This window comes from Maylandia zebra, linkage group LG22 (assembly GCF_041146795.1).
Source record: "Maylandia zebra isolate NMK-2024a linkage group LG22, Mzebra_GT3a, whole genome shotgun sequence".
NCBI classification, from domain to species: domain Eukaryota; kingdom Metazoa; phylum Chordata; class Actinopteri; order Cichliformes; family Cichlidae; genus Maylandia; species Maylandia zebra.
The window spans coordinates 7,748,668-7,772,876 of NC_135187.1; the positions used below are offsets into that span (position 1 = coordinate 7,748,668).

A 24,209-nucleotide genomic window follows, 5' to 3' on the forward strand; every position below is an offset into this window, starting at 1 on the left:
ATTTAATACCATGTTGTTAAATTCCCAAATACTTTATATATTAAAAGTGTCGTACTCTGATCTGTAAATGGAACTGGACATACTATGATTAAATATTATCCAGTAGCTTTACTGGTCCATCACACTTGAGACCAACATGGCCTGTATGTGGTCCATGACCTAAAAAGAGTATGACACTCTGGTTTAGAGGCAGATTTATTTTTGAGATATCATATTGTGGCAGTAAAAGTAAATAACCTTCATGGTTCTGAACTTTTAGGACCTACTATGTGTTTGCAGTAGTAAACAATCCTGGCTCAGAATGGGTTTTTGGGTTGTGGCATTAAGAGTAATCCCTGAGCACAGAAAAGTTTGTCTGTTACTGTATAATAAAGAAATCTGTGCATTTTCCTGTTACTTCTGGCTACTTTATAGCTAATTTAGCAAGATTAAAAGGAATATCAAATTAACAAAACTGGTTAAAAAAATACAATTTATTTCACTGCTTTGGATTTTTCTCTGGCTCTGGTTAAAACTTCTTTAATGAGGTGCCAAAACTTCCTGTAGGCAGGAAAAAGCCTGTCCCCAAAGTCTCTTACCCAGCCAATACTGAGTAAGATGCATATTAGGAACTGACTGAAATGAAAGTTCCAGCCACACATTTTCTACTGCTTGTCTGGGTGGAGTCAGCAGACAAAGCAGAGGTGCCCAGACCTTCCTCTCCCCAGCCACCTCCTTCAGCTATTCTGGGGGAACGCCAAGGAGTTCCCAAACCAGCTAAGAGACTTAATCTCATCAGAGTGCCTTGGGTCTACCCTGGAGCTTCCGCTCAGTTGGACAAAATGAAACACCTCCTAGTCAGATCTCCGAACCCCTCCAGGGTGATTCACTGGTCCCACTATGGTCCTGCTCTGTGCTCCAGCCACAAGCCGTGGGCAGTAATCAAACAACTGAGGATATGAACGGGCAAAATTTTAGACCAGTGCATTCAAAGTTTAACTGACCGAGGAATACAACTTGCATTTTATTAACCGCTGCATTTAAACCTCATAAACAATAGTTAGACATGCTGGTAGGAAAGAGCGAGTCTAGAAATTACAAAATGATATGATAAAAGCGTGGACATCTAATATTTCAATGAAGCTGAAGTTAACTGATCTCACTTTTCTGATTAACCCTGAATAACCGCTTCCAGCTAAAATCATTGGAGCTAGACCCAAACACAGATGTGCTGTGTGCTATTTAAAATGACAAGTTTCAGTTTACATTAAGAGGAAACCTTGTCATTTGAAGCAATGACCCTCCTTCTCTGTCTCACACACACACACAGCTTGTGCGCCTCTCACACTCTGACAGACGTCAGCAATGAGCGAGTACGTGTGCTGTGAGAAAAATAAGAAAGGGAGGGCGCAGAGACGGATCCTGAGACTGAGGGGCACAGTCTGTGCTGCGCTGATTAGGCTGCAGGAACAAAGGCGGAAAGAACGGAGAGACTTATAGTGCTTTTCTAGAGCCGATAACGGCGCGCACACATAAACCTTCATGGCTGCAAACATGGTGCACACATGACAACAAAAGCACCCTTAAAAAAAAGGAAAGAAAGATATCAAGTGCTGTAAATGGCTCTCTTAGCGCTACAGAACACCAGTTTGAAAAATGCTGTTCAACTCAAAAACACTGCTCAGTCCTGGAAGCAAACATCCGTGGTCAGTGACTAGAGTCCAAAAGTAAAACTATTCCCTTTTCCTTAGGAGCGGTGGGAAGTTCGGACACAGTGGATGTCACAATTAGGGCTAAAACTAACAGTGTTTACATAAATTACTGTTAGTCTGTGAAATATCTGACAAATTCTGATACTTTAAAACCAATATAATAATTATGATCCAATTAGTGAGCATGTTTCCTTAATCTGCTAACTTCTTAATGTAGGGGCTCTGTACTTTTTGCACCTTTGGATCAGTCATCCTGCCTTCCTGAAACCCTGCACTACCAAGGATGGTATTTGCACATGTATGAAACTCTTGTTCACACTAGCTGTCTCGGATCTTTGTTTTTCTTGGCTTGAGGATTTGGATTGTGGTCAGGACACAAACCTGTGGCAGGCATTTCCTAGTTGCCTGATGCTGTAGGGACAGCGGGCTCTCAATCATGGAGTCCAGCCTCTCGGACGAGCTGCTGGTCAGCCCTCCCCAGTCTGTCTGACTGGGAGTGGTGCCCGCTGTTTCCGGAGAGGTCAGCGGCAGGTCGCTGGCATAGCCTGACTCCAAAAGAGACGCCCTCTCTTGTGCCCACGCTGGAGAGTCCAATCGAAATCCTTTGACAGCCGACGTCTCCTGAATCTGCAAGTAGCTTGAGGACGTGGGGAAATCCCCTGCAGATATTTTGGTTCTGCTTTTGTCCTGCTCAGACAGTTGGACTTTGAGAATATTCTCTGTAACTGGAGATGGCGTTGGAGACTCTTTGTGGACCTCCACCTCTCCATCACTTTCACCCCTCCACACTGGAGAGCCATAGTCACTGGGGTACACCGTCCTCACCACACAGAGTTTACCGTCCACCTCCTTGATGTGGACCACACCTTTTCTGTCCCTGTCTGAAGGCGTCTTCACCACCTGTACAGCCCCTTCTCCTCCACCTTTTTCCCCTCCATGCTCCCTTTCATTTTTATCCTCTCTCCTGCCCTTGTCTTTTTTCTCCTTCTTCTGCCGGAGTATCCAAGGCTTCTCCAGGACCCCTTGGACTTTCTCCCTAACACGATAGACCCTCCCTCCGCCCGGAGTGGTGCTCCCCAGAGCTGGGGCTGTGTTGACTGGGGTGGTAGTGGTGGTTTGGCTCGGGATACTGGAGACATCTATGATTGCACTGACTGTGTCTTCCTCCCCTGGAAAGCAGAAGACCCCTTTCCAGGCTGGGCTGGGTTTGGGGGTCCCTTCAAGTAATATGTTGCCCAAAAGCCCCCCAGCGCTGGTGCTCACAGAGCCGGGGGAAAGAGTATTGCTGTGGGGATTCGTTTTGGAATAATGTGTATCAGGCACTGGTATTTGAGTCCTAGCTCTGCTGTTAAAATCTGAACCAAATGTTTCTCTGACAGCAGCTTTTTCCTCCTCGTCTTCCTCCTCCTCCTCCTCTTTTTCATCAGGCTCGAGGCTTCTCTGCCGCTCACTGTCCTCTAGCTCTGCCTCGCCTTTCCTGGTCTTCTTGCCCTTGTGCTTACGTCTGAAACGCAGACGCTTCTTTGGTGAAAGTGGGGGGGCTCCACCAAGCTCTCCCTCCCGAGGAGGCCGAACACAGCCCATGGAGTTCCCCATGACTTCAATGTCGATGAAGAAGAGCGTAGAAAAAAAAAAAGAAAGGCAGTTATTTTATAAGACCTAAAGTGATGCTCATTTAGGTTTATTCCACTTGTTTACAAAAAGAGGAACTGTAAGGCTCGCTCGTTAATCTGACCTATGAGGGTAGTTTCAAGTTAAGACGAGGAGGCTTTGCTCCATTTTCTGTGGCACTGTCTTAAATTTAACCCGTTGAAAATAAAGGTGGAAGAAGAGAAAAAGTCAGTCTTTTCCTCAGGCAGTTATTGGTCCAATCACGTGGCAGGCTGTTGTGTCAAAGGACCTCGGCGTCCTTTATCTTTCCTCTGCCTGTCCTGACTCAGACTCGGGTAGTGTAGTCGCCAGACACTCACTCTCTAAGAACACAGGTTTACTCTTCCTGTTTTCTCAATCTGAAAAGACTTGTGGTCGGAGTCAAGGACATGAGGACACAGTTGTGTCAGCAGAGCCACACGAGAGAGGAAAATAAATTCAGTTTGGGTCAGATGTCTGATTTATCACGGGTCCTCTGGCAGGTGAGCTATAACCTGGTGTAAGGGAAGCTGTCAGGCAGGATGATGAGTTGCTGGAGAGAGAAAAATATAGTACAGTCCAGTGCTGCTCAGCCCATTAGTGATAATCCAGAGGTCTCACACACACTGTATGCACCTGCAGGTGACAAGCAAAAGAATGGCAGAATTTCTGGGTCTCATCTCACTTCTCAGTTCAGTGTTGTGATTCTAAATATAAGAGATGTGAGGAAAAACACTTTCGTCAGCTTCAGTTTCACCGCGATACTTCCATCATCAACAACCCAAAAACAGATTTAATGTCAGGTACAGGTGCTGGTGTTATCCAGGAGCTCTAGTATCTATCTGAGCTCATGAATTAATGATGCCCTCTCCTTCCCTGGTAATGTTGATACAGTGCAAGATAAGAGAAGTAAGATCAGTGGGAATCCCGTCAATTTGCTCCTAGCGGAAGCAGTATTAATGGTGATACTGTCGATATCCCTCGTAGTAATGGCACGCTCAGAGTCTCATTCTGTCGAGGCAGCGCACTGTCCAGACTGGTTGTGGCGGACAGAGTGTGTAGTCAGCCAATGCCACTGCAGATTGCAGGAAGAATCAGCCAATACACTGACAGCTTCCTAAATACTCAAATCAGAGCATCAGCTTCCGCCTCGATGCTTCTCGTCATCCTCCCACGACTTACGCTGTTCAATGAGCTGGTTTCTCACATGATGTGTCAATCCTTCTGCCATGTGTCTGTTCAACATCCACACCTCAAGCTGCTGCTGTCAATATGTCAGGATTCAAAACTGCTGGCATTAATTTCTCCTACTGACAGGATTGGCAGGAAAGTTGACAGTTTTTCTAGTGATTATCTGGGGTGACCAATGTAAATGCAGCTGTTAGCCTCAGCAGAGCATCTGTCTAAATCTGGAAGCAGACAAATACAGGCAGACTCCACCTTGAGCTCCCCAGACAGCTCAGCATCGTGTCTATCTCTGCTTTGAATACCTGGGCACAGACTGTCCCCAATTGATGTTAGATTCCCCGAGGATCAAAGTTGACTTGTGCTTCAGTACTATCCAATCATGCTGCTGTGTCCTGCTGTCAGTCTGCCAAGCGTCCCCTTCATCAGGTGGTGCAGTGCGACGATGCAACAGCCTGACACCATCCACACTTTGCAGGAGTAATGGTTGGGGGTATTTAGATCAGGTCTTACCCTAAAAAACTAAAAAGCCTCTCACTGTTTCTCCTCTCGGGTGCCTTTTTCTCCTTTTAATAGCTTCTCACATCCACCAGGTCTAATTAGAATTTAGGCATGTGGTGTGGGAAGTGGAGCTTGCACTCTGAGGCTGAAGAAGACGTGGGTCCTCTGTCGGCTTAGGTGAGGTCTTGCAAAGATCAAGATCTAGTAGCGGACCTAGTTCATGTGCAGATGTGTACTGCACCTGGAAGAGAGCCAGAGGGATATAGCATCCAGTAAAGGGCAGTCCCAAACATCACACAGCACAGCGCCAGAGGTTAGGACAAAAGAGTACGCAGCCCATGTCCCCTTAAAAGACCGACAAGAGGGGAGAGGAAAAAAAAGAAACACAGGGCGTCTCCAGTTAAAATGAAACTGTGGCTCCCTCAGACAAGCATGGCTGGACTGATCCGATTGATACCGTGGAGCAACTGTCCAAAAGGGAGTACGAATGTATGTTTAGTGCCCGCCAGGTTGGGCGGTCCCCCCGGTCATCTGTGTGAGCTCTTTCTGCATACGTGTCCACGAGTGTGTCTTGTCCTGCTGTGTATTTGTGGTCTGAGGCCTGCTGATCAGGGGAAGCCGGGAGCTCCAGTGACAGCAGGCAGCCTGGATCGGTCTCTCCCTCGACTGCCTCTGCTCCTCTGCTTTATCCTTCGCTGGCAGACACCGACAGAGGGAGAGAAAAGCTTTTATCTCCCGGCTGCTGCAGCTTCACACTCTCTTCTGCGCGATCTCTCACTCTCACAGTCCACCCCTCCCTCCTTGGCTCTCCTCCTCCTCCTATCCGCTTCCTCGTTACTCCCGTCACTCTCTCTCTCTCTCTCTCTAGCTCTCTCTCTTGGCTGTTAGTGAGCAGCTTTCCATGCTACAAACACACACACACAGACACACACACACACACACACACACACTTGACCCAAAAGCTTTCCTGAATGACAGGCTGCAACAGGGACAGAGACAAAAAACAGCCATCCAGGCAGACAGGAGAGAAATCAAATCGGAATCAGACCGTCGCATCTGTGATAATAAATGAGGAGCTGGTAAGCATTTCAATTTCTCTCTCTCCATCTATTCCCTTCAATCTCCACCTGCCTGTGAAGCTACAGGTTATGAATGGTGTGGGAAAAATGTCATAGAAGGGGAAGAGGGAAGGAGTGAGGAGAGAAATTTAAAGGAATCAGGGGAGAGCTAAAAAAGAGAGAACGATAAGGATGCAGGGAGGAAGCAAAATCCAAGAGGGGAGTGAAATGGAGGCACAGACTGATAACAGAGATACTTCTGCACAATTCAGACCGAGCAAAGCCTTCAATATCAATAGCTGTATCAGGTCAGTCTGTGCACAATTACAGCCATATGGAAGCTGCAGCATTTTTGCATTAAAGTGATGAAGTACCTGGATTTAAAGGGCAGTTAATCCAGTGGATTTGCTGGAAAATCCTCCTTTTCAATCTGGCTGTTAAAACCCATAAACAGTTAATGCTTTGACACAAATGATTGTTTCAGCAACGAAAAACGTGCACACACAGACTGCAACAGCTTTAATCTCTTTGATTATCAGATGTATTTTTGGAGTTTTGGGAAATTTCGATATGCATCTTATTTTCTAACTGACAGAAAATACTCAGCGTTAGCCCTCAATATAAAATTCCACTGAAATCGGATCCATATTTCCAACCCAAAACAGTCATCAATCGCTCTAATTCAAACGCACACATTTATCCCCCCCTCCTCCCCACCTACAGTTTTTAAGCCTCTATAGGCCACTTCCACCCACCATCTCTCCACATAAGTTGAATAAAACCGCTTATGCACGTGATTCTGTACAGTACAGCATGGCAATAACTCTGCAGGAGAAAGATTCATCAGTCACTGGCACCAACACTGCAGACGTCTGAACACACAACATTCGCCTGATCTATGGTGAATGCTTTCACAGAGACACATATGGATGGAGACCTCCAAAAATGCAATACTCCCGAGTGGCGGTGAGGCCAGCGGTAATCCATCTTCACTCATTAACCACAAGCATAAGCGAACACACAAACGCACATGGAAAATTCATGAACCAATAGGAGGAAAGCACTAATCAAGTCCCAGAGGCTTTCATCCCTTCGTGGTGGCGACATGCCATCGTGAGCCCTGGAAATCTCAGGCCGCAAGCGTTGCCTGCTGAACCCAGCTTTACATACAAATCTCAGAAGCTCTAATAATATATTTAGCAGCTCTTTAGACGATGACGCCCTCTTAAACAGAGATTTGAAGATGTTTTAAGATGTTGACCCTTAATGATAAATGTTTATAAAATACTGGAAGACTCGTGACCAGCTGTTGCCACATTATGCTGCAAAGCACAGCTAAAGAGACAAAGAGATTTTTGTGTTGACGATTTTGCCCAAATCCCTTTCTTTGGTATTCTGAAACTCTAAATGTCAGCTTGTGTATTATTATTATGATTGCACAGAACAATCAGAATAATAATCAGAATAATGTAAATAGATGGGTCAAGCCAGGAGCTATGCAAGCCCTTTTAAACCAACAGAAGATCATTTTTTACTTTAGAGAATTAAACTGCAGCTCACACGGCCGTCAGATTTATCCGACACAAATGGTGATCAACCTGTTCAATAAAACCATGACTACCTCTGAGGACACAACAAACTGAGCCCGCTTGCTCACCTGTCTTGTAGCAGGGCACTGAAACTAAAAATTTCTTGAAAATGAACTCACTGGCAGTCACACAAAGCTGCTTTGGCCAATCACAGCCAGACACAGTGCAGCTGGAGGAGGATCCATAACAAACACAACCATCTGCGATACGGAGCTTAACTGTGACATCTAGTGGTCTGGCAGGGTAACTACAACCAAGACTCACTAGTGCAAATCAGAAATTCTAATAATTAGTTTTAGGATCGTTTTCTGTTGATAATTGTTTAAAAGGTGTTTTTGGATGTTTCTACAATCCCAGTACAACAGATATGAGAAAACAAGTTAAAAAAAAAACTTTTATCCCCATCTCAGAGAAGAAGGACTAACAAAGTCCTCATCTGGACATTCAAGAGAACAAAAAGGAAGCCACACATTAGCGTATAAACACTGAGAAGATGTGTCTAAAGCTGGACAGTTGAGGTTTTCTGAGATAAAACAGACTGAGGCTCATTTGTATCTTGTATGTGCTAGTAAAGTAACTTAAATTGCTAATTGCTAAAATGATAGCCCGGTGAGAGTTCCTATAATTAGCCGATGTGCTGAGTCACTCATTTGCACACATCCTGGTCTCAAAGACCTGCAGGGCTTCTTTCCAAAAACGACTTCTTCATCTTCATTATAATCATCATCAGTCCAAAACAACCAGTGGAAATAATGTAAACGTTACACATTTCCCTTCTGTGGACCATACTTCTTTCATTTTCTGTTTTCATGTTGTTATGATGAGTGGCTCATTAAAAAAACCATCTCAATCATTGCATGAAGATATTTTTTGTAACTGTTGTACATTATGATCTGATTTCTTGGCTTTAATTGAGCCTAAGGACTGAGCAACATTAGGCTAAACCTCCTACCTACTCTGTCACTGTTTAACAGCTGCCATGATTAACACTCCTCTACAGTAAATGCTGTTTCGTGGGATATGCTCCTGATAGTGCACTCTGGCCACGCAAGAAGCTTCAGGGCAGAGTTGAGCTTATTTTTCCCCCTCCAAAATTCTGATATTCATAAGCAGAATTAATATCAGCTCTTTGTTTTCTGTCTTAAGCTCTATTAAGTTGCTTTGCATGGCTCACAGATTTCATTTCTCATATTGGGTTTTGATGCAAGCACTCAGTTCATCCTGCATCAAGCATTAGCTCCTCCCCCTTTAAGGCTACTTCCAAGCACTCCGTTCATCCTGCATCTGAAACAAAGAGCATTAGCCCCCCCCCCCTTTAAGGCTACTTCTTCCGATTGGCTGCTCCTCACAAACAGAAGGTTTGAGCAGCAAGTGGGTGGGGCTTCTATGCTTACATCTAGAACTGCATGCCTAAAATGACCGTGTTATACCTGCTCTCAGTGACATCACATAGAGCCAACAGTAGGAAAAGAAACTGTCTAAAATCTAAAAAAAAAAAAATCCCCCCAAAACAGCTCTATGAAGACAAAAAATTACGCAAAGCAAAACATTTTAATGTGCATCCATTTCGTCCCACGTCTCCTTTTGTTAGGATAGTTTTTATAATATTGGTAACCTTGAAATTTCTAGGGCCTTGTGGTAACACTTTCTGTTTATTTGACAAGCACTAAATCAAGTCCAGCTAGTCCGAGTCCAGCAGCAGAGCCATGTGACTGGAGTTTCCCACACCAGCTCTAAAAACTGTCCTCATCTAGTGAACTCGCTGAACTCCTGAAACTCAAACTATCTGCTGCTGTGAGCCAATTCCCTCCTTCCCACTGATTCATTTTTAGCACTCGTTCATTTCTTCCGTCCGGAGCTCCTGCAGTCCGCTTCACATCCCCGTCCTGTCCTCCAGCACTCTTTCACCCTTCATCTCTTTACCAAACTCATTGCTGAGTCATGCAGGGGTGTCGTGCATTGCTGTTTCTATGGCAACCAGCTGGCAATGTCACCCTGCTGAGGGTCATATTACAGCACAACCTAGTGGCCGACTGAGACAACTGCAGCTTCTCCTTTCTGTCCAGTACTGAATATGACAAAAGCAAAGAGTTGAGTCCACGCCATGAAAATAATAAACAGGGACACGGAAAAAGTTTTGATCGATTTCAAAAGTCTTGCTTTGGTTTCTAGCTTTGTTGTCACGCATGACTCGAGCCCAGCGGTACAAGGCAACCCACAGTAATGATTTAATAGAGAACAACGCTGTCTGCAGGCAAAACTGGTGCAGAAACATTTGGTGGACATGATTCTACGTCAGGATCCCAAGAGCCGGCTGTCTAGACTAAACAAGCTGTCCTTGAGACAACATTCAGTCACGAGTTGCACACTGTTGAGCTCTGCGGTCCAAACTTTAGACATTTATATTCACTTTGAATGTTTTTGATAGCAATGCAAAGAATGTCTAGCAATCTTAGCCAAAACTGCTTCAGTGTAAAACATCTGTGATTTGAACTAACCCCTAAAACTAAATATATCATTAGCTAATAACATCAACTCCTGATCCAACACCAGAGAAAAGGGCACACACTGCAATTTATTTATTGCTTCTTCTCACACAGTGACTCGTGGTCTAACTTTGAAGCTACCTTTGACATAATATTACAGATAGCAAAGGATAAGGGCCCTGATGGAACCTTAACATGTTGCTTTGTGTGCTCCAAAGTAAATCCTTATGTTGGGTTTAAGATGAAGCACTCGGGCAAGGCCCGGCTCAGAGCTTACATATACTTAGGGCAATAACATCAGTTATACATAAGTCACACATAAGCCTGACTGCCTTAGTGCACCTGGCCTTGTTCAGATTGGGGCAAAACAATATAATGTATATGAATCTGCTCGATGATTACTGAGGCACTAAAGAAAACTAGAATGCAGTTAATACCCAGAATGCATCTTGATCAGATTCCACAGCAGACCATGAATACACACACAAACACACTTTGTTTTAACCACTCAAACAATTCTTCAGTTTCATAACTACAAACCAGTTTGCCAGGATGCAAATGTCCAGCCAAGCTCAACATGGCAGCAATAAAACTCTAATCCTGACTCAGAGTAATGCCGATATTTGGACCAATCCATTTAAACCCCAGTTAGCAGTAATGATGCAAACCATAACTTGGTTATTATGTAATTAATTAGTGGTATTACATCATTCTAAAGCCTTCCTGCCCATTACGTCCCTCTAATGCTGACTTTAAGGACTTTGCAGATGCTGGTTTGACCACATCGGCTACAAATCAGAGGAGAACACAGAGCGCCAGAAACAAAGATGCCAAGTGAAGGACACAGACCTGGAAGTGAAGGATGATGGTCCAGATGAGTCCTAATGTCAGTTTGGGGTTCCCATCAGTGATGTCATCGTTCCTGATATTCACAAGTTTGACCTAGAAAACAGACCAGAGTATTTGTTTCTGACACAAAGGCACCTGACTGGATTCAAGACAAGAGAAAACATAACTTATTCTTTTTTCCTTGCAAGTATTAAGAACAGTCTCCCCTTCACCTATCATGCTCATTAATTGTACAAAGCTCTCTGAGATCTTATTAAATCATGTAGCTCCGCCTAAGCTCAGCTATCCGGTCTGCATAATTAGACCTGCGATGAAACTAAGAAGAAAAGGTCAGTCCTCCTCTCTCTGGGGAATGAGATGGAGACAAGGGAGGCGGTTTAAGAAAGATGGGGACTGTTCAGATAAGGAGGAGGAAGAGCTGCAGTTTGGCAGCAAAACAGTGAGAGATTAATTTGAGGCAGCAAGAGAGGGAGGAAGGAAACAATGGAAGAGATGAAAGCAGAGAGGAGCAGATAAAAAAAGATGATGCTGTGTGATAAGACAGCACGAGGAGGAGATATGGCACTGCAGGTTAACCATTTTTACTTCAAGCCTGCGCTGCCACATACATTAAAACACCTTTGAACTTCACTGTTCAAAGGTGAAGTTTTACCTTGGTATACATTATTATTGAAATATATGGCATTAAAAGGGACATTAAAACCAGCAGCTATCCCACTTGTGTCCCCTGAGAGCTTAATGTGTAACACATTAGCTAACCATGTTACTACGTAGACACATGAGCACAGTGGAGATTCATGATCGTGTCAGCTGTGGGGTGGGGAAATGATCTTTTGAATCATTATCTCAGTGAAAGCAAAGATAATTGCATGTTTTTCATGTACTGAGAGTTAGCATGGACATTTGTTCAGTACTCTCGTGGGATGAGTCTGTCACTGTGCCGTTTCTCTGAGCTGCTAATGAAGATGCAACGTGACGAAATTTGTGCATAAATAGCGGAAGGAAAACTTGTGAGGGAAAAACAATTATTCAAAATTCAAAATAACCTTCCAGTGGTTTAAGATAGCTGTCGTGCTGCGAGAATATACTAGTATGTAGAATGTACTGATGTTAAGTTTTGCAAAAAAAGAGACAATTTGAAGCATATCTGAAGCTACTTTCAGCCGCTAACCCTAAAAGAAGACTTGTGTCTCTTCCTGGAATCGAACACTACTTTTTTCCCCTGATCAGCTGTTATATAGAAATGAATTAACTCATGTGCTCAAATTAAGGACAGTACTGTTTTATAAAAGGGTTATCAAGCCAATAATAAAAATATTTATCATTCAGAAGGGTGATGAAGACAAATGCTGTGTGTGTCCACATGTGAGCTTACCTGTCTCTGTTTGAGGAAGTCCAGCGCTATTTGGACATTCTGTAGTCGATGAAATCTCATTCGGCCCTTTTCTCTGGGCTGCAACAAGAGAGCAGAGATAAGAATCGTAAAGATGGTGAAACAGGAAATTAAATTCAGTGTTTTTCAAGACAGAGAAAACACAAAGGAGGCAGCAGTGAGTGCAAATAAAGCCGATCTCAATCAACAGTGCAGTGAGGTCAAAACACAGAGCAGTTTTATTGACGTGAAATGATCCTCTGGAGGGCGCTGTCTTCAACAGGAGCCGTTAAAGACATGCCAACGTTGTGGAGGCTCAAACCATGCTGGTTTAGCATGAAAAATGCAGACTTCACATCAGACCGTCTTTTCTTTAATCGTAAACAGATTTTCACAAACAAACATCCAAGTTGAAGTTCAGATGGAGAAAAGACTGAGTTTAAGAGAAAGAAAGACAGAAAATCACACACACAATCACACACACACTTTGGCTGTAAGGAGTAGACGAGTAAAGTGCGGGATGCAGATATGGTTCACACCGTGCTGGTAAAGAGAAGGTTCACTCAGGATTAATCATTACAGACTGAAAGGAGAGGAGAGTTTTTTCCACTTTATTCATTACTGTGTTTGTATTATTTAACTGACATATAATAAATCTTACATTTTACCTTTTTTCCACCTGTACAAAGCTACATTTCTAATGTATGTAAAATTCAATCAGGATTAAACAGGGATGCGCTTATTTACTGGCCAGTACAAAGACATCACGAGGAAAACTGGAATTAAAATAAATCAACTGCTAATGGAAAATTTATAATGCGCCCAGAATTTAACACCATTTGCCCAATGAGAAAGAAATACTTTTAATTAGTTTTATAATTATTCACAATTTGTGTAACATTTGAGTTCCTGGACTCAGTTTTGATCATTTTCATCTTTACTCTTCAAAGGAAACAGATTTGCTTTATAAATTAAATAGAAGTAAGAAATATTTGTGTCATATCACAGACTATACATAAAAGATGGATGCAGTTTTTTTTAAAAACTAGGTATCATATGCAGTGTGGATCTCACAGAGAAACTTCTTACAAAAATGAGTTCTTAACCATGAGGCAACCACGCGCTGCACCATACTCCTTTTTATCTTCTATTTTACTCTCAGTCGGACCATAATTTAGAAAATGATCATCATCTTGTCTTCCCTAAGATTTAAAACAATCGACTGACATCATAAACTAACCAGGAAATTGTTTACAGTGCCCATAAATCCAATGAGAAGTAGGCTAACCTTCCCATAGACTTCAACACAATCTGACTTCTTTTTGCTATCACAGTCGCCGCCACCTGCTGGCCATTAGAAACAATGCAGGTACAGGCACTTCCGCATACGCTACATTTTGCTGTGACATGCAAAATAGCAGCTATCTGTTGAGTGAAAACACACTTTAATAACGCTGTTTTTGAAAGTTTATGATATTTCGTTTTATATTTATTTATATATTTATCAATCTAACAGTCAAAGAGAAGAAAGTGGAAAATTTAACTAGGAGTATCGATGCTATCACCCAACAGAAACGGCGACGCCCTGTAGTGACACAGTAATGCAGCACTGACTCGTGCCATGTACAGTTTTGTAGGTCAAAAGTCAGTGGCACAGCACTCTCATGCGGCCTCGCAGCTCCGCCTATGGGAGCAGAGGGTGAAGCTGAAGGGGTCAAAGGTCAGGAGTGAGAGTGTGAGCGGTGGCGGGTGGAGGTGCAGAGGGCTTCGAGTTCGAACATACTCCCTGAGCTCCTTCCTCCTCCTCATCCTCCCCTCCGAGCGAGATGAGAGGGGGGGCCCGCGAGGCGTATGCCCTTTTCAATGGAGGGCCGCTCTTCTGTTGCTATGGTAACAGAAGGGTGGAAATGCACAAGAAGAGGAAAGGGGAAAAAAAAAAAAAAAAAAAAAACAGAGGAAGAAGAGATGCAGGATGAGAACGGCTGAATAACAGAACAGAATGAGGATGAAACATAAAAGCTCAGTAGCTGTAAATTAAGGAAAGAATATAAATGGCTCAAAAGGATCACTCAGCATAAACAGACAATTCAAATCAGCTGGGCACATCCGTCTGCTGACAGGCCCACGTCCATCTACTGAAGCCTACAAAACAAACTCTGTGGTAGGACTGTTTAGTCAATGACTCTTTACACATTCATGCATGAACCTCAAATAGTTGCAGCACACCACGTGAAACCGTCGTGTTAACCTCTGGTGGTTTGACACGGACGCCAGGACACAGTGACAGCTGTGGTTTGGTGTGATGCAACAACTAAGCTCTCTCTACACCAAAGGTTAAGAGATGAAACAAGCAAAAAAGCAGTGCACTTCATCCTGGAAAGTTCACCTGTAAATGCACACGGGCAGAAATGTCTGGATATGGAAAAACAGGAATTTTAATATCTAATTCCATCACAGCTAAGCCTGCATACAAATAGTCTAGTATTGAATATTTGTTTCATATGTAGTTGATTTGGATAGCCTACTTGTTGAACATCCCTCTCTATCACAGAAGTGATTATTATGCTTCAGTTCACCTCATCGCTGCTAACTTTAGCCTCTTTTTACACCTCTAACAGATTTTTATTATTAAATTAGGGCTAGCAAAGAAGCTATGGACAGTATCCTCCTTCTGTGTTACATCTTGCTCTACAGGTACAGGAACAGCTCTCTCTTGCTGTTGTGTTTATTGGGCGAGGCCTTGGAAAGTGTGAGGGGGGAAAAGTAAGACCTGCGTCTGCTTCCAATTTTCTCTATAAGAAATAATTTTACAGGTAAATGCCAAAGTTATGCTGAAGCTAATTTTGTTGCAGTTAGGAAATTATACAACTTAATGCCCCCACAGCAGCTCTGAGGCTCAAAAAAAGGGCAGTGGGTAAAGCCCTAATCAGTGAGACTCTACAACAGTGAGGAAATGGTGATGGCCTCATCACAGTTTGTCCTCTTCTCTATGAAACACTTATTATGTCTGACTGTTGCGCTGTCAGTCTCCCTCAATCCGATCTGATGTCCTGAAGGTGACGTCGTCAGGTGACACTGTCCCCTGTGTGCGTGTGCTCCTGCAGACCTGAGTCAGCAGTCCCTTTACATTAATCTACCTGTCTGCAACTAGACCATTCAGAGACTGACTCGTAGATTCTTACATCATCATCAAAAACAGGAGGGAAACTGAGGACGATGTCCCGACATCATTGTCCCAAAATTGCCCAAGAAGTCATGTGTGAAACCGGCTTACATAACAGTCACTGGATTTGTATGCTTGGAATTGGAACAACAGCGTGTGCGTGATGGAAAATATCGCAGTGAGATACGAGATGAATGTGTGTGTCAGAGATAAAAATCCCTTACCAGGGTGACTCCAGAGAGGACTTCCAGCAAGGAAATCAGGTTGTGTCCATCTCTCAGGTCCTCATACAGGTCTGTGATGTGCTTCCTCACCTAAGAGAGAGGCAGGGATGTAAAGGAAGGCGAGAGGGAGCAGGGACAGACAGGAAATGAACAGGGAGGAGGAAGAAAAGGGAGAAAGAAAAAAAAAAGTTAATTTTACACTGCAGTCATCCCTCTGTTGACATCTGTCAGGCCGATTGCCCCACAGCTGACAGGCCTGGTGACAGCGGTTGCCTGGCCAACCGAGATGAAGCACCAGCTGTGCCCTCTTGTCTCCGTTGCCATGATGTTGCCTTGAAATAAACCAGGGTGGCAGCGGGTCGTCACTGCTGGCGGTCACTGACACAGTGACTCAGCGAGCGGGCCGAGCAGAGCGATCAGCATCAGTGGCGGTTTTGTGTGAAAGCGGGACACTCAGTGGGACGGATGGACGGACAGACAAACGGAGACTGTTTGAGGCTCAGCAGAGAGGGAAAACTGGATCAAGCAGCGAAGAGTGAGCAAAGCTTTACGGGAAAGAGGAAAAAAAGAGACTAATACGACAGCTGCACCATGCTGAAACCTCCGAGGCAGAAAAAAAATTCAATGCAGGAAACAAAAACAGGTGTCCAGTTCCTCTAGAGCCTCAAATCCCCACAGATACCCACGTTAAAGTGCCCAGCTGAACGGCATTAAAAAGCAGCATTAAAAAAACATTGTGATTGCTAATATGCTAATGCTGAAGCTTTAAATGCGGATCCCATCAACTAACAGGTGATGTCATGAGGCATCCATCTTTCATATACAGTTTATTAGCTCTTAAATTGGTTAAAAGTGTTTTACTTACAGTCCCATCTGCCACTGATAAACTTTGTAATGATGTAACAATTTACAGTGTAATTACTGTCAACATGGAATGAAATCTACATATTTTTGCTTTGATGCTTCTGTTTCTAAAAGACAGACAAGTGGCAACTTTGTCTCTCACCTGTGAAATATTAATTACGGCATCCTGCCCTGCACATTAGAATTTAGCGAGCAGACGTGAACCTGACATGAACTAACCATGTCTAAAACTAGGTTGTTTCCCCAGCATAGACCTCCTTTCTAAATCTCCAGTTTGAAATACAGGCACTAGACAGACTCTTAAAAGGCACAGCCAAACAAGAACAAAAGCTTTTCTTTTGTAAATAAAACATTTCAGTGCGAGCGTTCTTCATCAGAAAGAGCGAGGAAAGTGAGAAAAACTGGCAGGCGGCAAAGGTCGACCGAAGTGCTTCAAAAATGCAGACCCACTTATGTAAGCAAGGACAAACGTCCACCTGCATTAGAGGGATTTTTACTGCTTCGCGCAGCACCAGCAGGAACTCGGGTTTGCTGCATTCCTGGAAAATGCACTGCCATGTGTTTCCAGAAGAGGGCAAGACAGGCACAAGAGTAGGCTGCCGGAACATGACTGCAGACTCACCGAATCAGGTACAAATGATAAAGATATAATCTAAAATAAATAACATCACCTTTAAGTTAATGCAGAGTATCATTACATAACTTATCACCCATTCTTGTTAAAGATAAGATACCCCGAGGGCTTCAGTTTTAATCAGCAGTCACAGAAGTAGCAGCACTCCACCCTTTGTCCTCAATAACCTCTTCTCCTAAACCTCATTTCACTGTCTATTTTTCTCTCCCTCGCTCATCTGTGTCACTTCCTCACCCTCCTCTCGCTGCCTCCGCGTCTCTGTGGAAGGGTGACACGAGCTGCTTCGGAGGCACGCTGATGTAACGAGTGTTAATTAGATGACAGGAAGACATGGTGTATCCACCAGTGCCTGGAAATGAGGTGCAGTTTATTGTCTAATAGTGCCCGAGTGTGTCACAGGCTCAACATGGCACACAGTTCATAGCCCTCATCCTCAGTTTACTGTAAGCTCTGCATGTCACTGCCAATAAACCATCATCCTAATACCTTCAGTCACTTTCAGTAATTCAGATGGACATGCTAGCTGCTGCAGCAACACTGCAACAACTTCACCTTCTTCAGCAGCTTTTTAGACCATAAATAACTACAACAAATCTGTATCTGAAATTGACTTCTGCTCAGAAAGGACTGTTATTTTGAGCTTAACACTGAGTTTAACCGCCTTTTGTATATTATAATACAGCAGTGCATGAACCAAATCTTGGCTAACAAAGTTTAAATTCGGTTCCTCGTTCTTCTGTTTGTCAGGGGAAACAAAGACATTATTTGAGTTCAGCTCCACAGAGTCATTGAAGGTGCTGTTGACCGTATGAGCTCAGAAAATATTTTAAAACAAAGTCTCAGCAATTAGTGGATAAAAAAAATGAACATTCAGCCTGACTTTTTGGGCTAAAATGTAAAACTATTCACATTGTTGGAATTACTTCTCATTGAAAATGAAATTAGCTGCTATAAGATGCAACAGAGCTCAGCGCTGTGCCACTGTCACTGAATTTAAAACTGCAATTTAAACCCAAATTGATCTTTTGATCAGCTGTTTTAAGGGACGCCGCTCCCTAAGCCAGCTGTGCCTGATGTGCAGTGACAGCAGATGCTTCTGGCACTAAAGCATACTGTCATACAGAGCCAATGTTAAAATACCCCAGGCTGCCTGACAGCACCTGGAGCTTCCGGCACAGTGAACACAAATGTAGGTCACGCTGATTTTGGACAAAAATACAAGACCTATCAGTTCAAACAGCATTTTGTCACATTTGGATACATTTGGATTGAAAGCTATAGTAAGACAACAGAATAGATGATGGAAATTATTTGATGCCAGTTATAAACGTGTTTCGTGGACTGACATGCCGTTTAATGTGATAGGACTTGCATGATCAGCCAAAACAAACAAAATCCGTGTGTTGCCACACAAGGGTCACAGAAATGGATAACCTGTGCTATAAGGTGGCAGTTCAGTCTTTGCCTTGGGCGCAGTCCGTGATCATTTCAGTGTTTTCTTCAAGCTCAGACAGAGATTTGAGTGGGTGACGACACACTGCACTAATCGATGAGTGATGAGCCCAAAGTTCTTTTGAGAGAAGCATAAACAAGCTTGCTGCTATGTTTGAGTCCATGAAACACAACATCTGTCGCCTCAGGACCTCATATTTTACGTTTTAAGTAAACTACACAAGTCCTCTTCTCAACCTTTCAACCCTAGTAACAGATAAACAGTTTTTTTAATCCATTCTTCTAAAACATGTGTCTAGAATTTGTACTCTAGTTCAGGAGTTAGAGGGTTGGTAGTTTGACCCCTGCTCCTCCAATCAGCATGCTTAAGTGTTTTTTCTGCAAGAAACTAAACACACGTGTACGATTGGTAAATTAAAAGTTGTAAAATAAAGCTCTTTTTTTCCACTCTGAGTGCACATTAAGAATAGAAAAGCACCAAGTGCCAGTCAATTACCAGTTTCAGCCAACCTCTTTATATCTTTGGAAGTATGAAATGAGACTTCCTCCGACAGCAGCTTCTTGGGTAGTTTTTTCTGATATTAAAACTTAAGTTTCCCTTAACATGGACAGGAGACAGACTGCATGACTTCTTAATCCATAGCTGCCGTATTTGTCTTCACTGTGTCAACAAACTGCTGGGTCAAAGTGTGTCACTGCATGCCAGCAGGTAGCCTGGAGGACAGTGTTTACATTGGCCCCTGTGTGCACTGTATACACCAGAATACCTGAGCACACCTCAGCAGCCAGAAATAAACCAGACTTGGCGCACATACACAGACATCAACAACAAACAGGAAGTGAAGAGCCATTATGCTACCTAACGTCCCTTTATCTTTTCTTTAACAGGCTCTTTGTTTTTATCTCCAGAGTTTAGTTTTGATTCTGCCTTCCGTTCTTCATCTTTTGTCTCGCTCAGCCTTGTTTTCTCTGCATTTCTCCCAGCTGACAGGGCGGAGGTTTGTAGGTTTAACAGTGCTGGCTGAGAGTCGATATATGACGCAAAGCACACAACTATTTCACACTTCTGTCTATTCAAGCGCACAGCATTGTTTCCAATACATTTTCTTAGGTCTTACGTCCTTATGGGTAAGTTTTGATTGAACAAAATTCACCAAAACAATAAGTCAGAACTCACTTTACTAATACAACTCAAAATAAACTGTCCAATGTAATGGCTCGCACTGTGCAAGCATACAAAAATACACATTTCAACTGATTAATCGGTCATTATGTGTTTTGATCAATTAGAACAGTGGTCCCCAACCCCCGGGCCACGGACCAGTACGTGACTCATTTGGTACCGGGCCGCGAGGGTGAGACTCGGGTGTGAAATGTATGGTTTTAAGGGTTTTTAGCGTTATTTTGTTATCGGTTTTTTTTCGTTAACTCTATTTTCCTGGGTCTTTTCACGTGTGTTATGAGTAAATCTTCTTTTTTTTCGGTACCGGTACTAGTTTTATTTTGTTGTATTTATCCGCGACACCTTAAAGGCCGGTCCGTGAAAATATTGTCGGGCACAAACCGGTCCGTGGCGCAAAAAAGGTTGGGGACCGCTGAATTAGAAAACAGATAATAACAAAACAACAAACAGCCTAAATAAATGTAATTTTTCCTGTCACAGAGAACAGAGATGCTGCAACTCATTATCAATTCTGCCTAAAGGCCCGACATAGAGTTTCAGCTTATTTTGAAACCAAAACTGTTGTGCAGACACCATCACTGATTAAAATGAACCGATAAGATTCAAGAAAATGTGACAGACCGGATCATCGCTCAACTAAAACCGGCTCATTCACATTGGCAGTTTAATACTCTGTGACGTTAATAACTGATTAATTCAACATTTGAACAACACTTTAAACTTGTATGACTGCACAGATGACGTGACCTCCCATTAGAAAATATAAGCTGAATTTCGAGCTCTCAAAAAGAGAAGAAAAAAAAAAAAATCATTAACATCTCTCGCGGCCGCTCTGTCTCTTCATCTCTGACCTACATTCACAGTCGGCGTTGGCCTGGCAGCGCCAGCTGATACAGAGTTACATTTTCAGGCTGGGCAGCTCTGACGACAGTTGCTCCAGAGTTATGGGGTCAGACAGACGTTTCCCTGCCCGGGTCATGTGACAGAAATGCTCTGCATTCTCCTTACGGCCTGTGTGACACATGGCGTACACACTGTACTTTATGGATGTGACAGAAACCGTGTGAATGAACGCTGATGTGATGCTATGCAGACAGAACGGGCAGCTGTTTGTGGCCTATAGAAAGACATATATATATATATACACACACTAAAAAAAAAAAAAAAAAAAAAAGAAAATATATATATATATATATATATATATATATATATATATATATATATATATATATATATATATATATATATATATATATATATATATATATATATGCGACAAATGTTTTACGTTCAGCTTAATTTCATATTTGAGCATGACTGAAAGTCTCCAGGCATCCAGTCATGGAGGATTTAGTCTCCAGGGTGTTATGGCACCTTGGTTTGTGCATTGTGAAAGAAGAACAGTGAATATCATTTACATGAATGTTGGCTCTCACAGCTGCTCATTCAGATTTATTAAAATGGGATGTTTCTTTTCTAATGCCCTAAAAATCAACAAACATATTCAAAAACTTAGCCATAAATAATTAAATATCTGCCTTCCTCTAAGCATTTGTAAATACACAGCCGCATTCAAATATTCATTTAGGACTCTTGTTCAGTTCATTCTCAACTGTGTTTTCTCTGTTAAACATTAGGGAGGGAAGGCATTTAACAAGCTGTAGTTTCAGAGCCGCTAACGGTGATAAAACAGGGGCTAAATGATGCAGACAGATGCTCATCCATCGATGGAGCAGTGCCGCTCGCACACAGTCACATTAACGCTGATCATTACACACCAGCCTGATGCAACAGCACTGACAGCTCAGATAAAAGGATGGAGAAGAATGGGACCAGCAGGAAGTCTTAGTGGAAAAAATATATATTGTTAGTTTTATGCCAGAAGACAGGAAACGTGAGAACGAGATGAAGAGCTGCAGGACAATTTCAGAAGGAGTAAATCAGGCGGAACATCTAGAGGAGCTTTTTCTGAAGCTATTACTCTGCTCCCGCTGGACTGAAGATGTACAGTCCAGCTGCTTTATGACCCGAGACTGCTCACTTCATTGATTATCAAATAAATGTTGTCTGGGATGGTACACGAGGTCAGAGTGCGGAGCACTGATTTCATACACAGTACACAAACAACCATTGAAACGTGATTGATGTAAGTTGTTACAATTTATAGTGTGATTTCTATTGAAGATCTTTTCTCAGAACTATTACCATTCATTCAAAAATAACCTGGAAATCCCAGCTGAGCAATCCCAGCAGTAAAAGTTAGTGATACATACCTTGATGAGATGTTTGTTGACCCATTTTGTGAAGGTTTTCTTCTGCACCCTGTCCCGCTCATCTGCACAAAGAGAAATAAAAGGAGAGAAAGAGAGAGAGGTAAATTACATAATCCAAATCTTGCAAAGATGCTGCAGCCACTGCGATTATTTAGTGCATTACGTAGATGAAGAGGTCACACTGTGGTTGTGTCTGCAATGATTATGTGTTTTATACAAAAAACGAAAATCTTCTGTTAAATGACTGAATACTTTAATTTCAATCTGAATTTTGTCAATGGGATGACAAGAAGGTGCTGCTCAAACCTCCCACAGTCAAACTGGTAGTGGCTTTTGGTTACACACACTCATTTTATAAAGCTGCACATGGAACCGAACAAAAGGACTCAGTCTTCAAGTTCATGGAGAACAGCTGGAGGTCCTGTTGATAAGAGCCTCGTTAAACGTCCACGAACATGATTGCAACATCTTTACTGCATATTTTATCTGGATGACATCACCCTTAATAAAATAAGATGTTTTCCTGATGCTCAAAAAACATTTCACTTTTCTGCCCCACTTGTTATTTTTGAGTGCAAACTTTATGCTTCCTTCTCTCTTCGTTACATTTCTGCAGAGGTTTTTCCGCCTCTCTGATTCAGTCTCTTTCTGTGTGACCTGCAGCCAGGCACAGCTCCAGGCCTCCCCAGGCCAGAGGAGTGAGGCAGCCAGACCAGGAATAGAGCCTGATGCTGACCCACAACTCATTATCTCCTCACCGCAACCACAGCCTCCTGGTTTTTATACGGACTCGCGGAGCCTCTTCAGCTTTCCTCTGTTCATATCAGCCTGTCTGGGAGGAAACACAGACCCTTCCCGCCTTTCAGTTAAATATCTGACTTCCTGATGGAAAAACAGCACCACATCCTTTCAGTTCACATGGATTTGGATACATGTGAATGTAGAATTTAAAAATCCATTATAATTCTGGTCAAAGTTAAAAGTAGAAAGTAGTTTCAAGTTTTAAAATATTAAAAATGGGAATCACCGATGAACTGATATTTCTGTGTTAATCTTTTTCTTTCTTTCCTTTTTATTTATTAATACATTTTAGCATCTTTCTTGCATCCCACTCTTCTCATTTTAAAAAAACAAACAAAACATTTCATAAGTTTCTGCTCGGTAACTACTGGTTGATTACGTCCGCCTTATTCCGAAAACAACAACGAGACCAGATGGATGAAGCTAATCTACCAAGAAATTAGGGAATGAAATAAAGTAATTAAGTAGAAACAATTCCCATATAAAGAGATAAAAATATGCTTACATTAATTTTATATATTATACTTTATCATATGAGAACAAATTAGAGCTGAAGAGTTTTTTTCCCTCTACTATATTGAATGAATTTGCATCAGCCAATCGGAAAAAAGGTTGCTCCAGGTACCTCACTTCTTCATCTGCTGTTTACGTGCTGCCACCATGTGAGAGCGCGACCATGGGGAAAGAGTATCACTTCCTTCTTAAGCATCTTGTTATCTCTCTGTCTGACACCCACACCTATGCAAACACACACTCAGTGACACACACACCCTCTCAGACCTCCACAATGCTGTCGAACAGCTCCGACAGCATTGTGGAGATTTCAAAAAGAGAAAGTCTGATTTAGGCTTTAGGTTCAAACATCTCAACTGGATAAAAGTCAAAGATGCCCTAAACCCTGAAAAACACACCCACCCAGACTCGCACAGAGTGACCCCTCTAAGGAGTTTACATAGACGGAAGAGCCTCTCAGCAAAGAGCGCAAATTTCAACATCTCTTGCAAAATAGTTTCACCACTGCCACACGCCTTGATTCCCAAACCTGCCCGGGTAGTCCGGCTTGTTAACCCAGAGGAAAAACTTAGGTTACAAACCTAAAGTCCTTAATGATCGTGTAATGATTCATCAGGTTCATCCAGGCGTGGCAGCTGGGGTTAGTAATCCCAGATATGCGGGTTATAGGATTTAAAAACCAGAGACATGTGGAGATGTGTGAGTGGCAGCCACAGAAAGGCAAACACACATGCACAGCAGA

The 24,209-nt window shown here is 42.7% G+C and overlaps 1 protein-coding gene across 21 annotated transcripts in view; it reads right to left on the bottom strand.

The window, feature by feature from the left end:
* The window catches only part of macf1a (microtubule actin crosslinking factor 1a), a 237,642-nt gene that overhangs the window by 118,118 nt on the left and 95,315 nt on the right, over positions 1–24,209 (bottom strand). For 7 of the 21 annotated variants that reach the window (XM_076879038.1, XM_076879036.1, XM_076879030.1 and 4 more), the window contains 5 exons: positions 22,154–22,215; positions 15,748–15,837; positions 14,144–14,245; positions 12,364–12,441; positions 10,989–11,081 (listed from right to left, as the gene is read on the bottom strand). In XM_076879038.1, the coding sequence (XP_076735153.1) occupies positions 10,989–11,081; positions 12,364–12,441; positions 14,144–14,245; positions 15,748–15,837; positions 22,154–22,215 (425 nt within the window). Of the gene's footprint in view, positions 1–2,072; positions 5,768–10,988; positions 11,082–12,363; positions 12,442–14,143; positions 14,246–15,747; positions 15,838–22,153; positions 22,216–24,209 lie in introns of those variants that run through there. The other 14 variants (XM_076879029.1, XM_076879025.1, XM_076879022.1 and 11 more) reach the window with 3 other exon arrangements.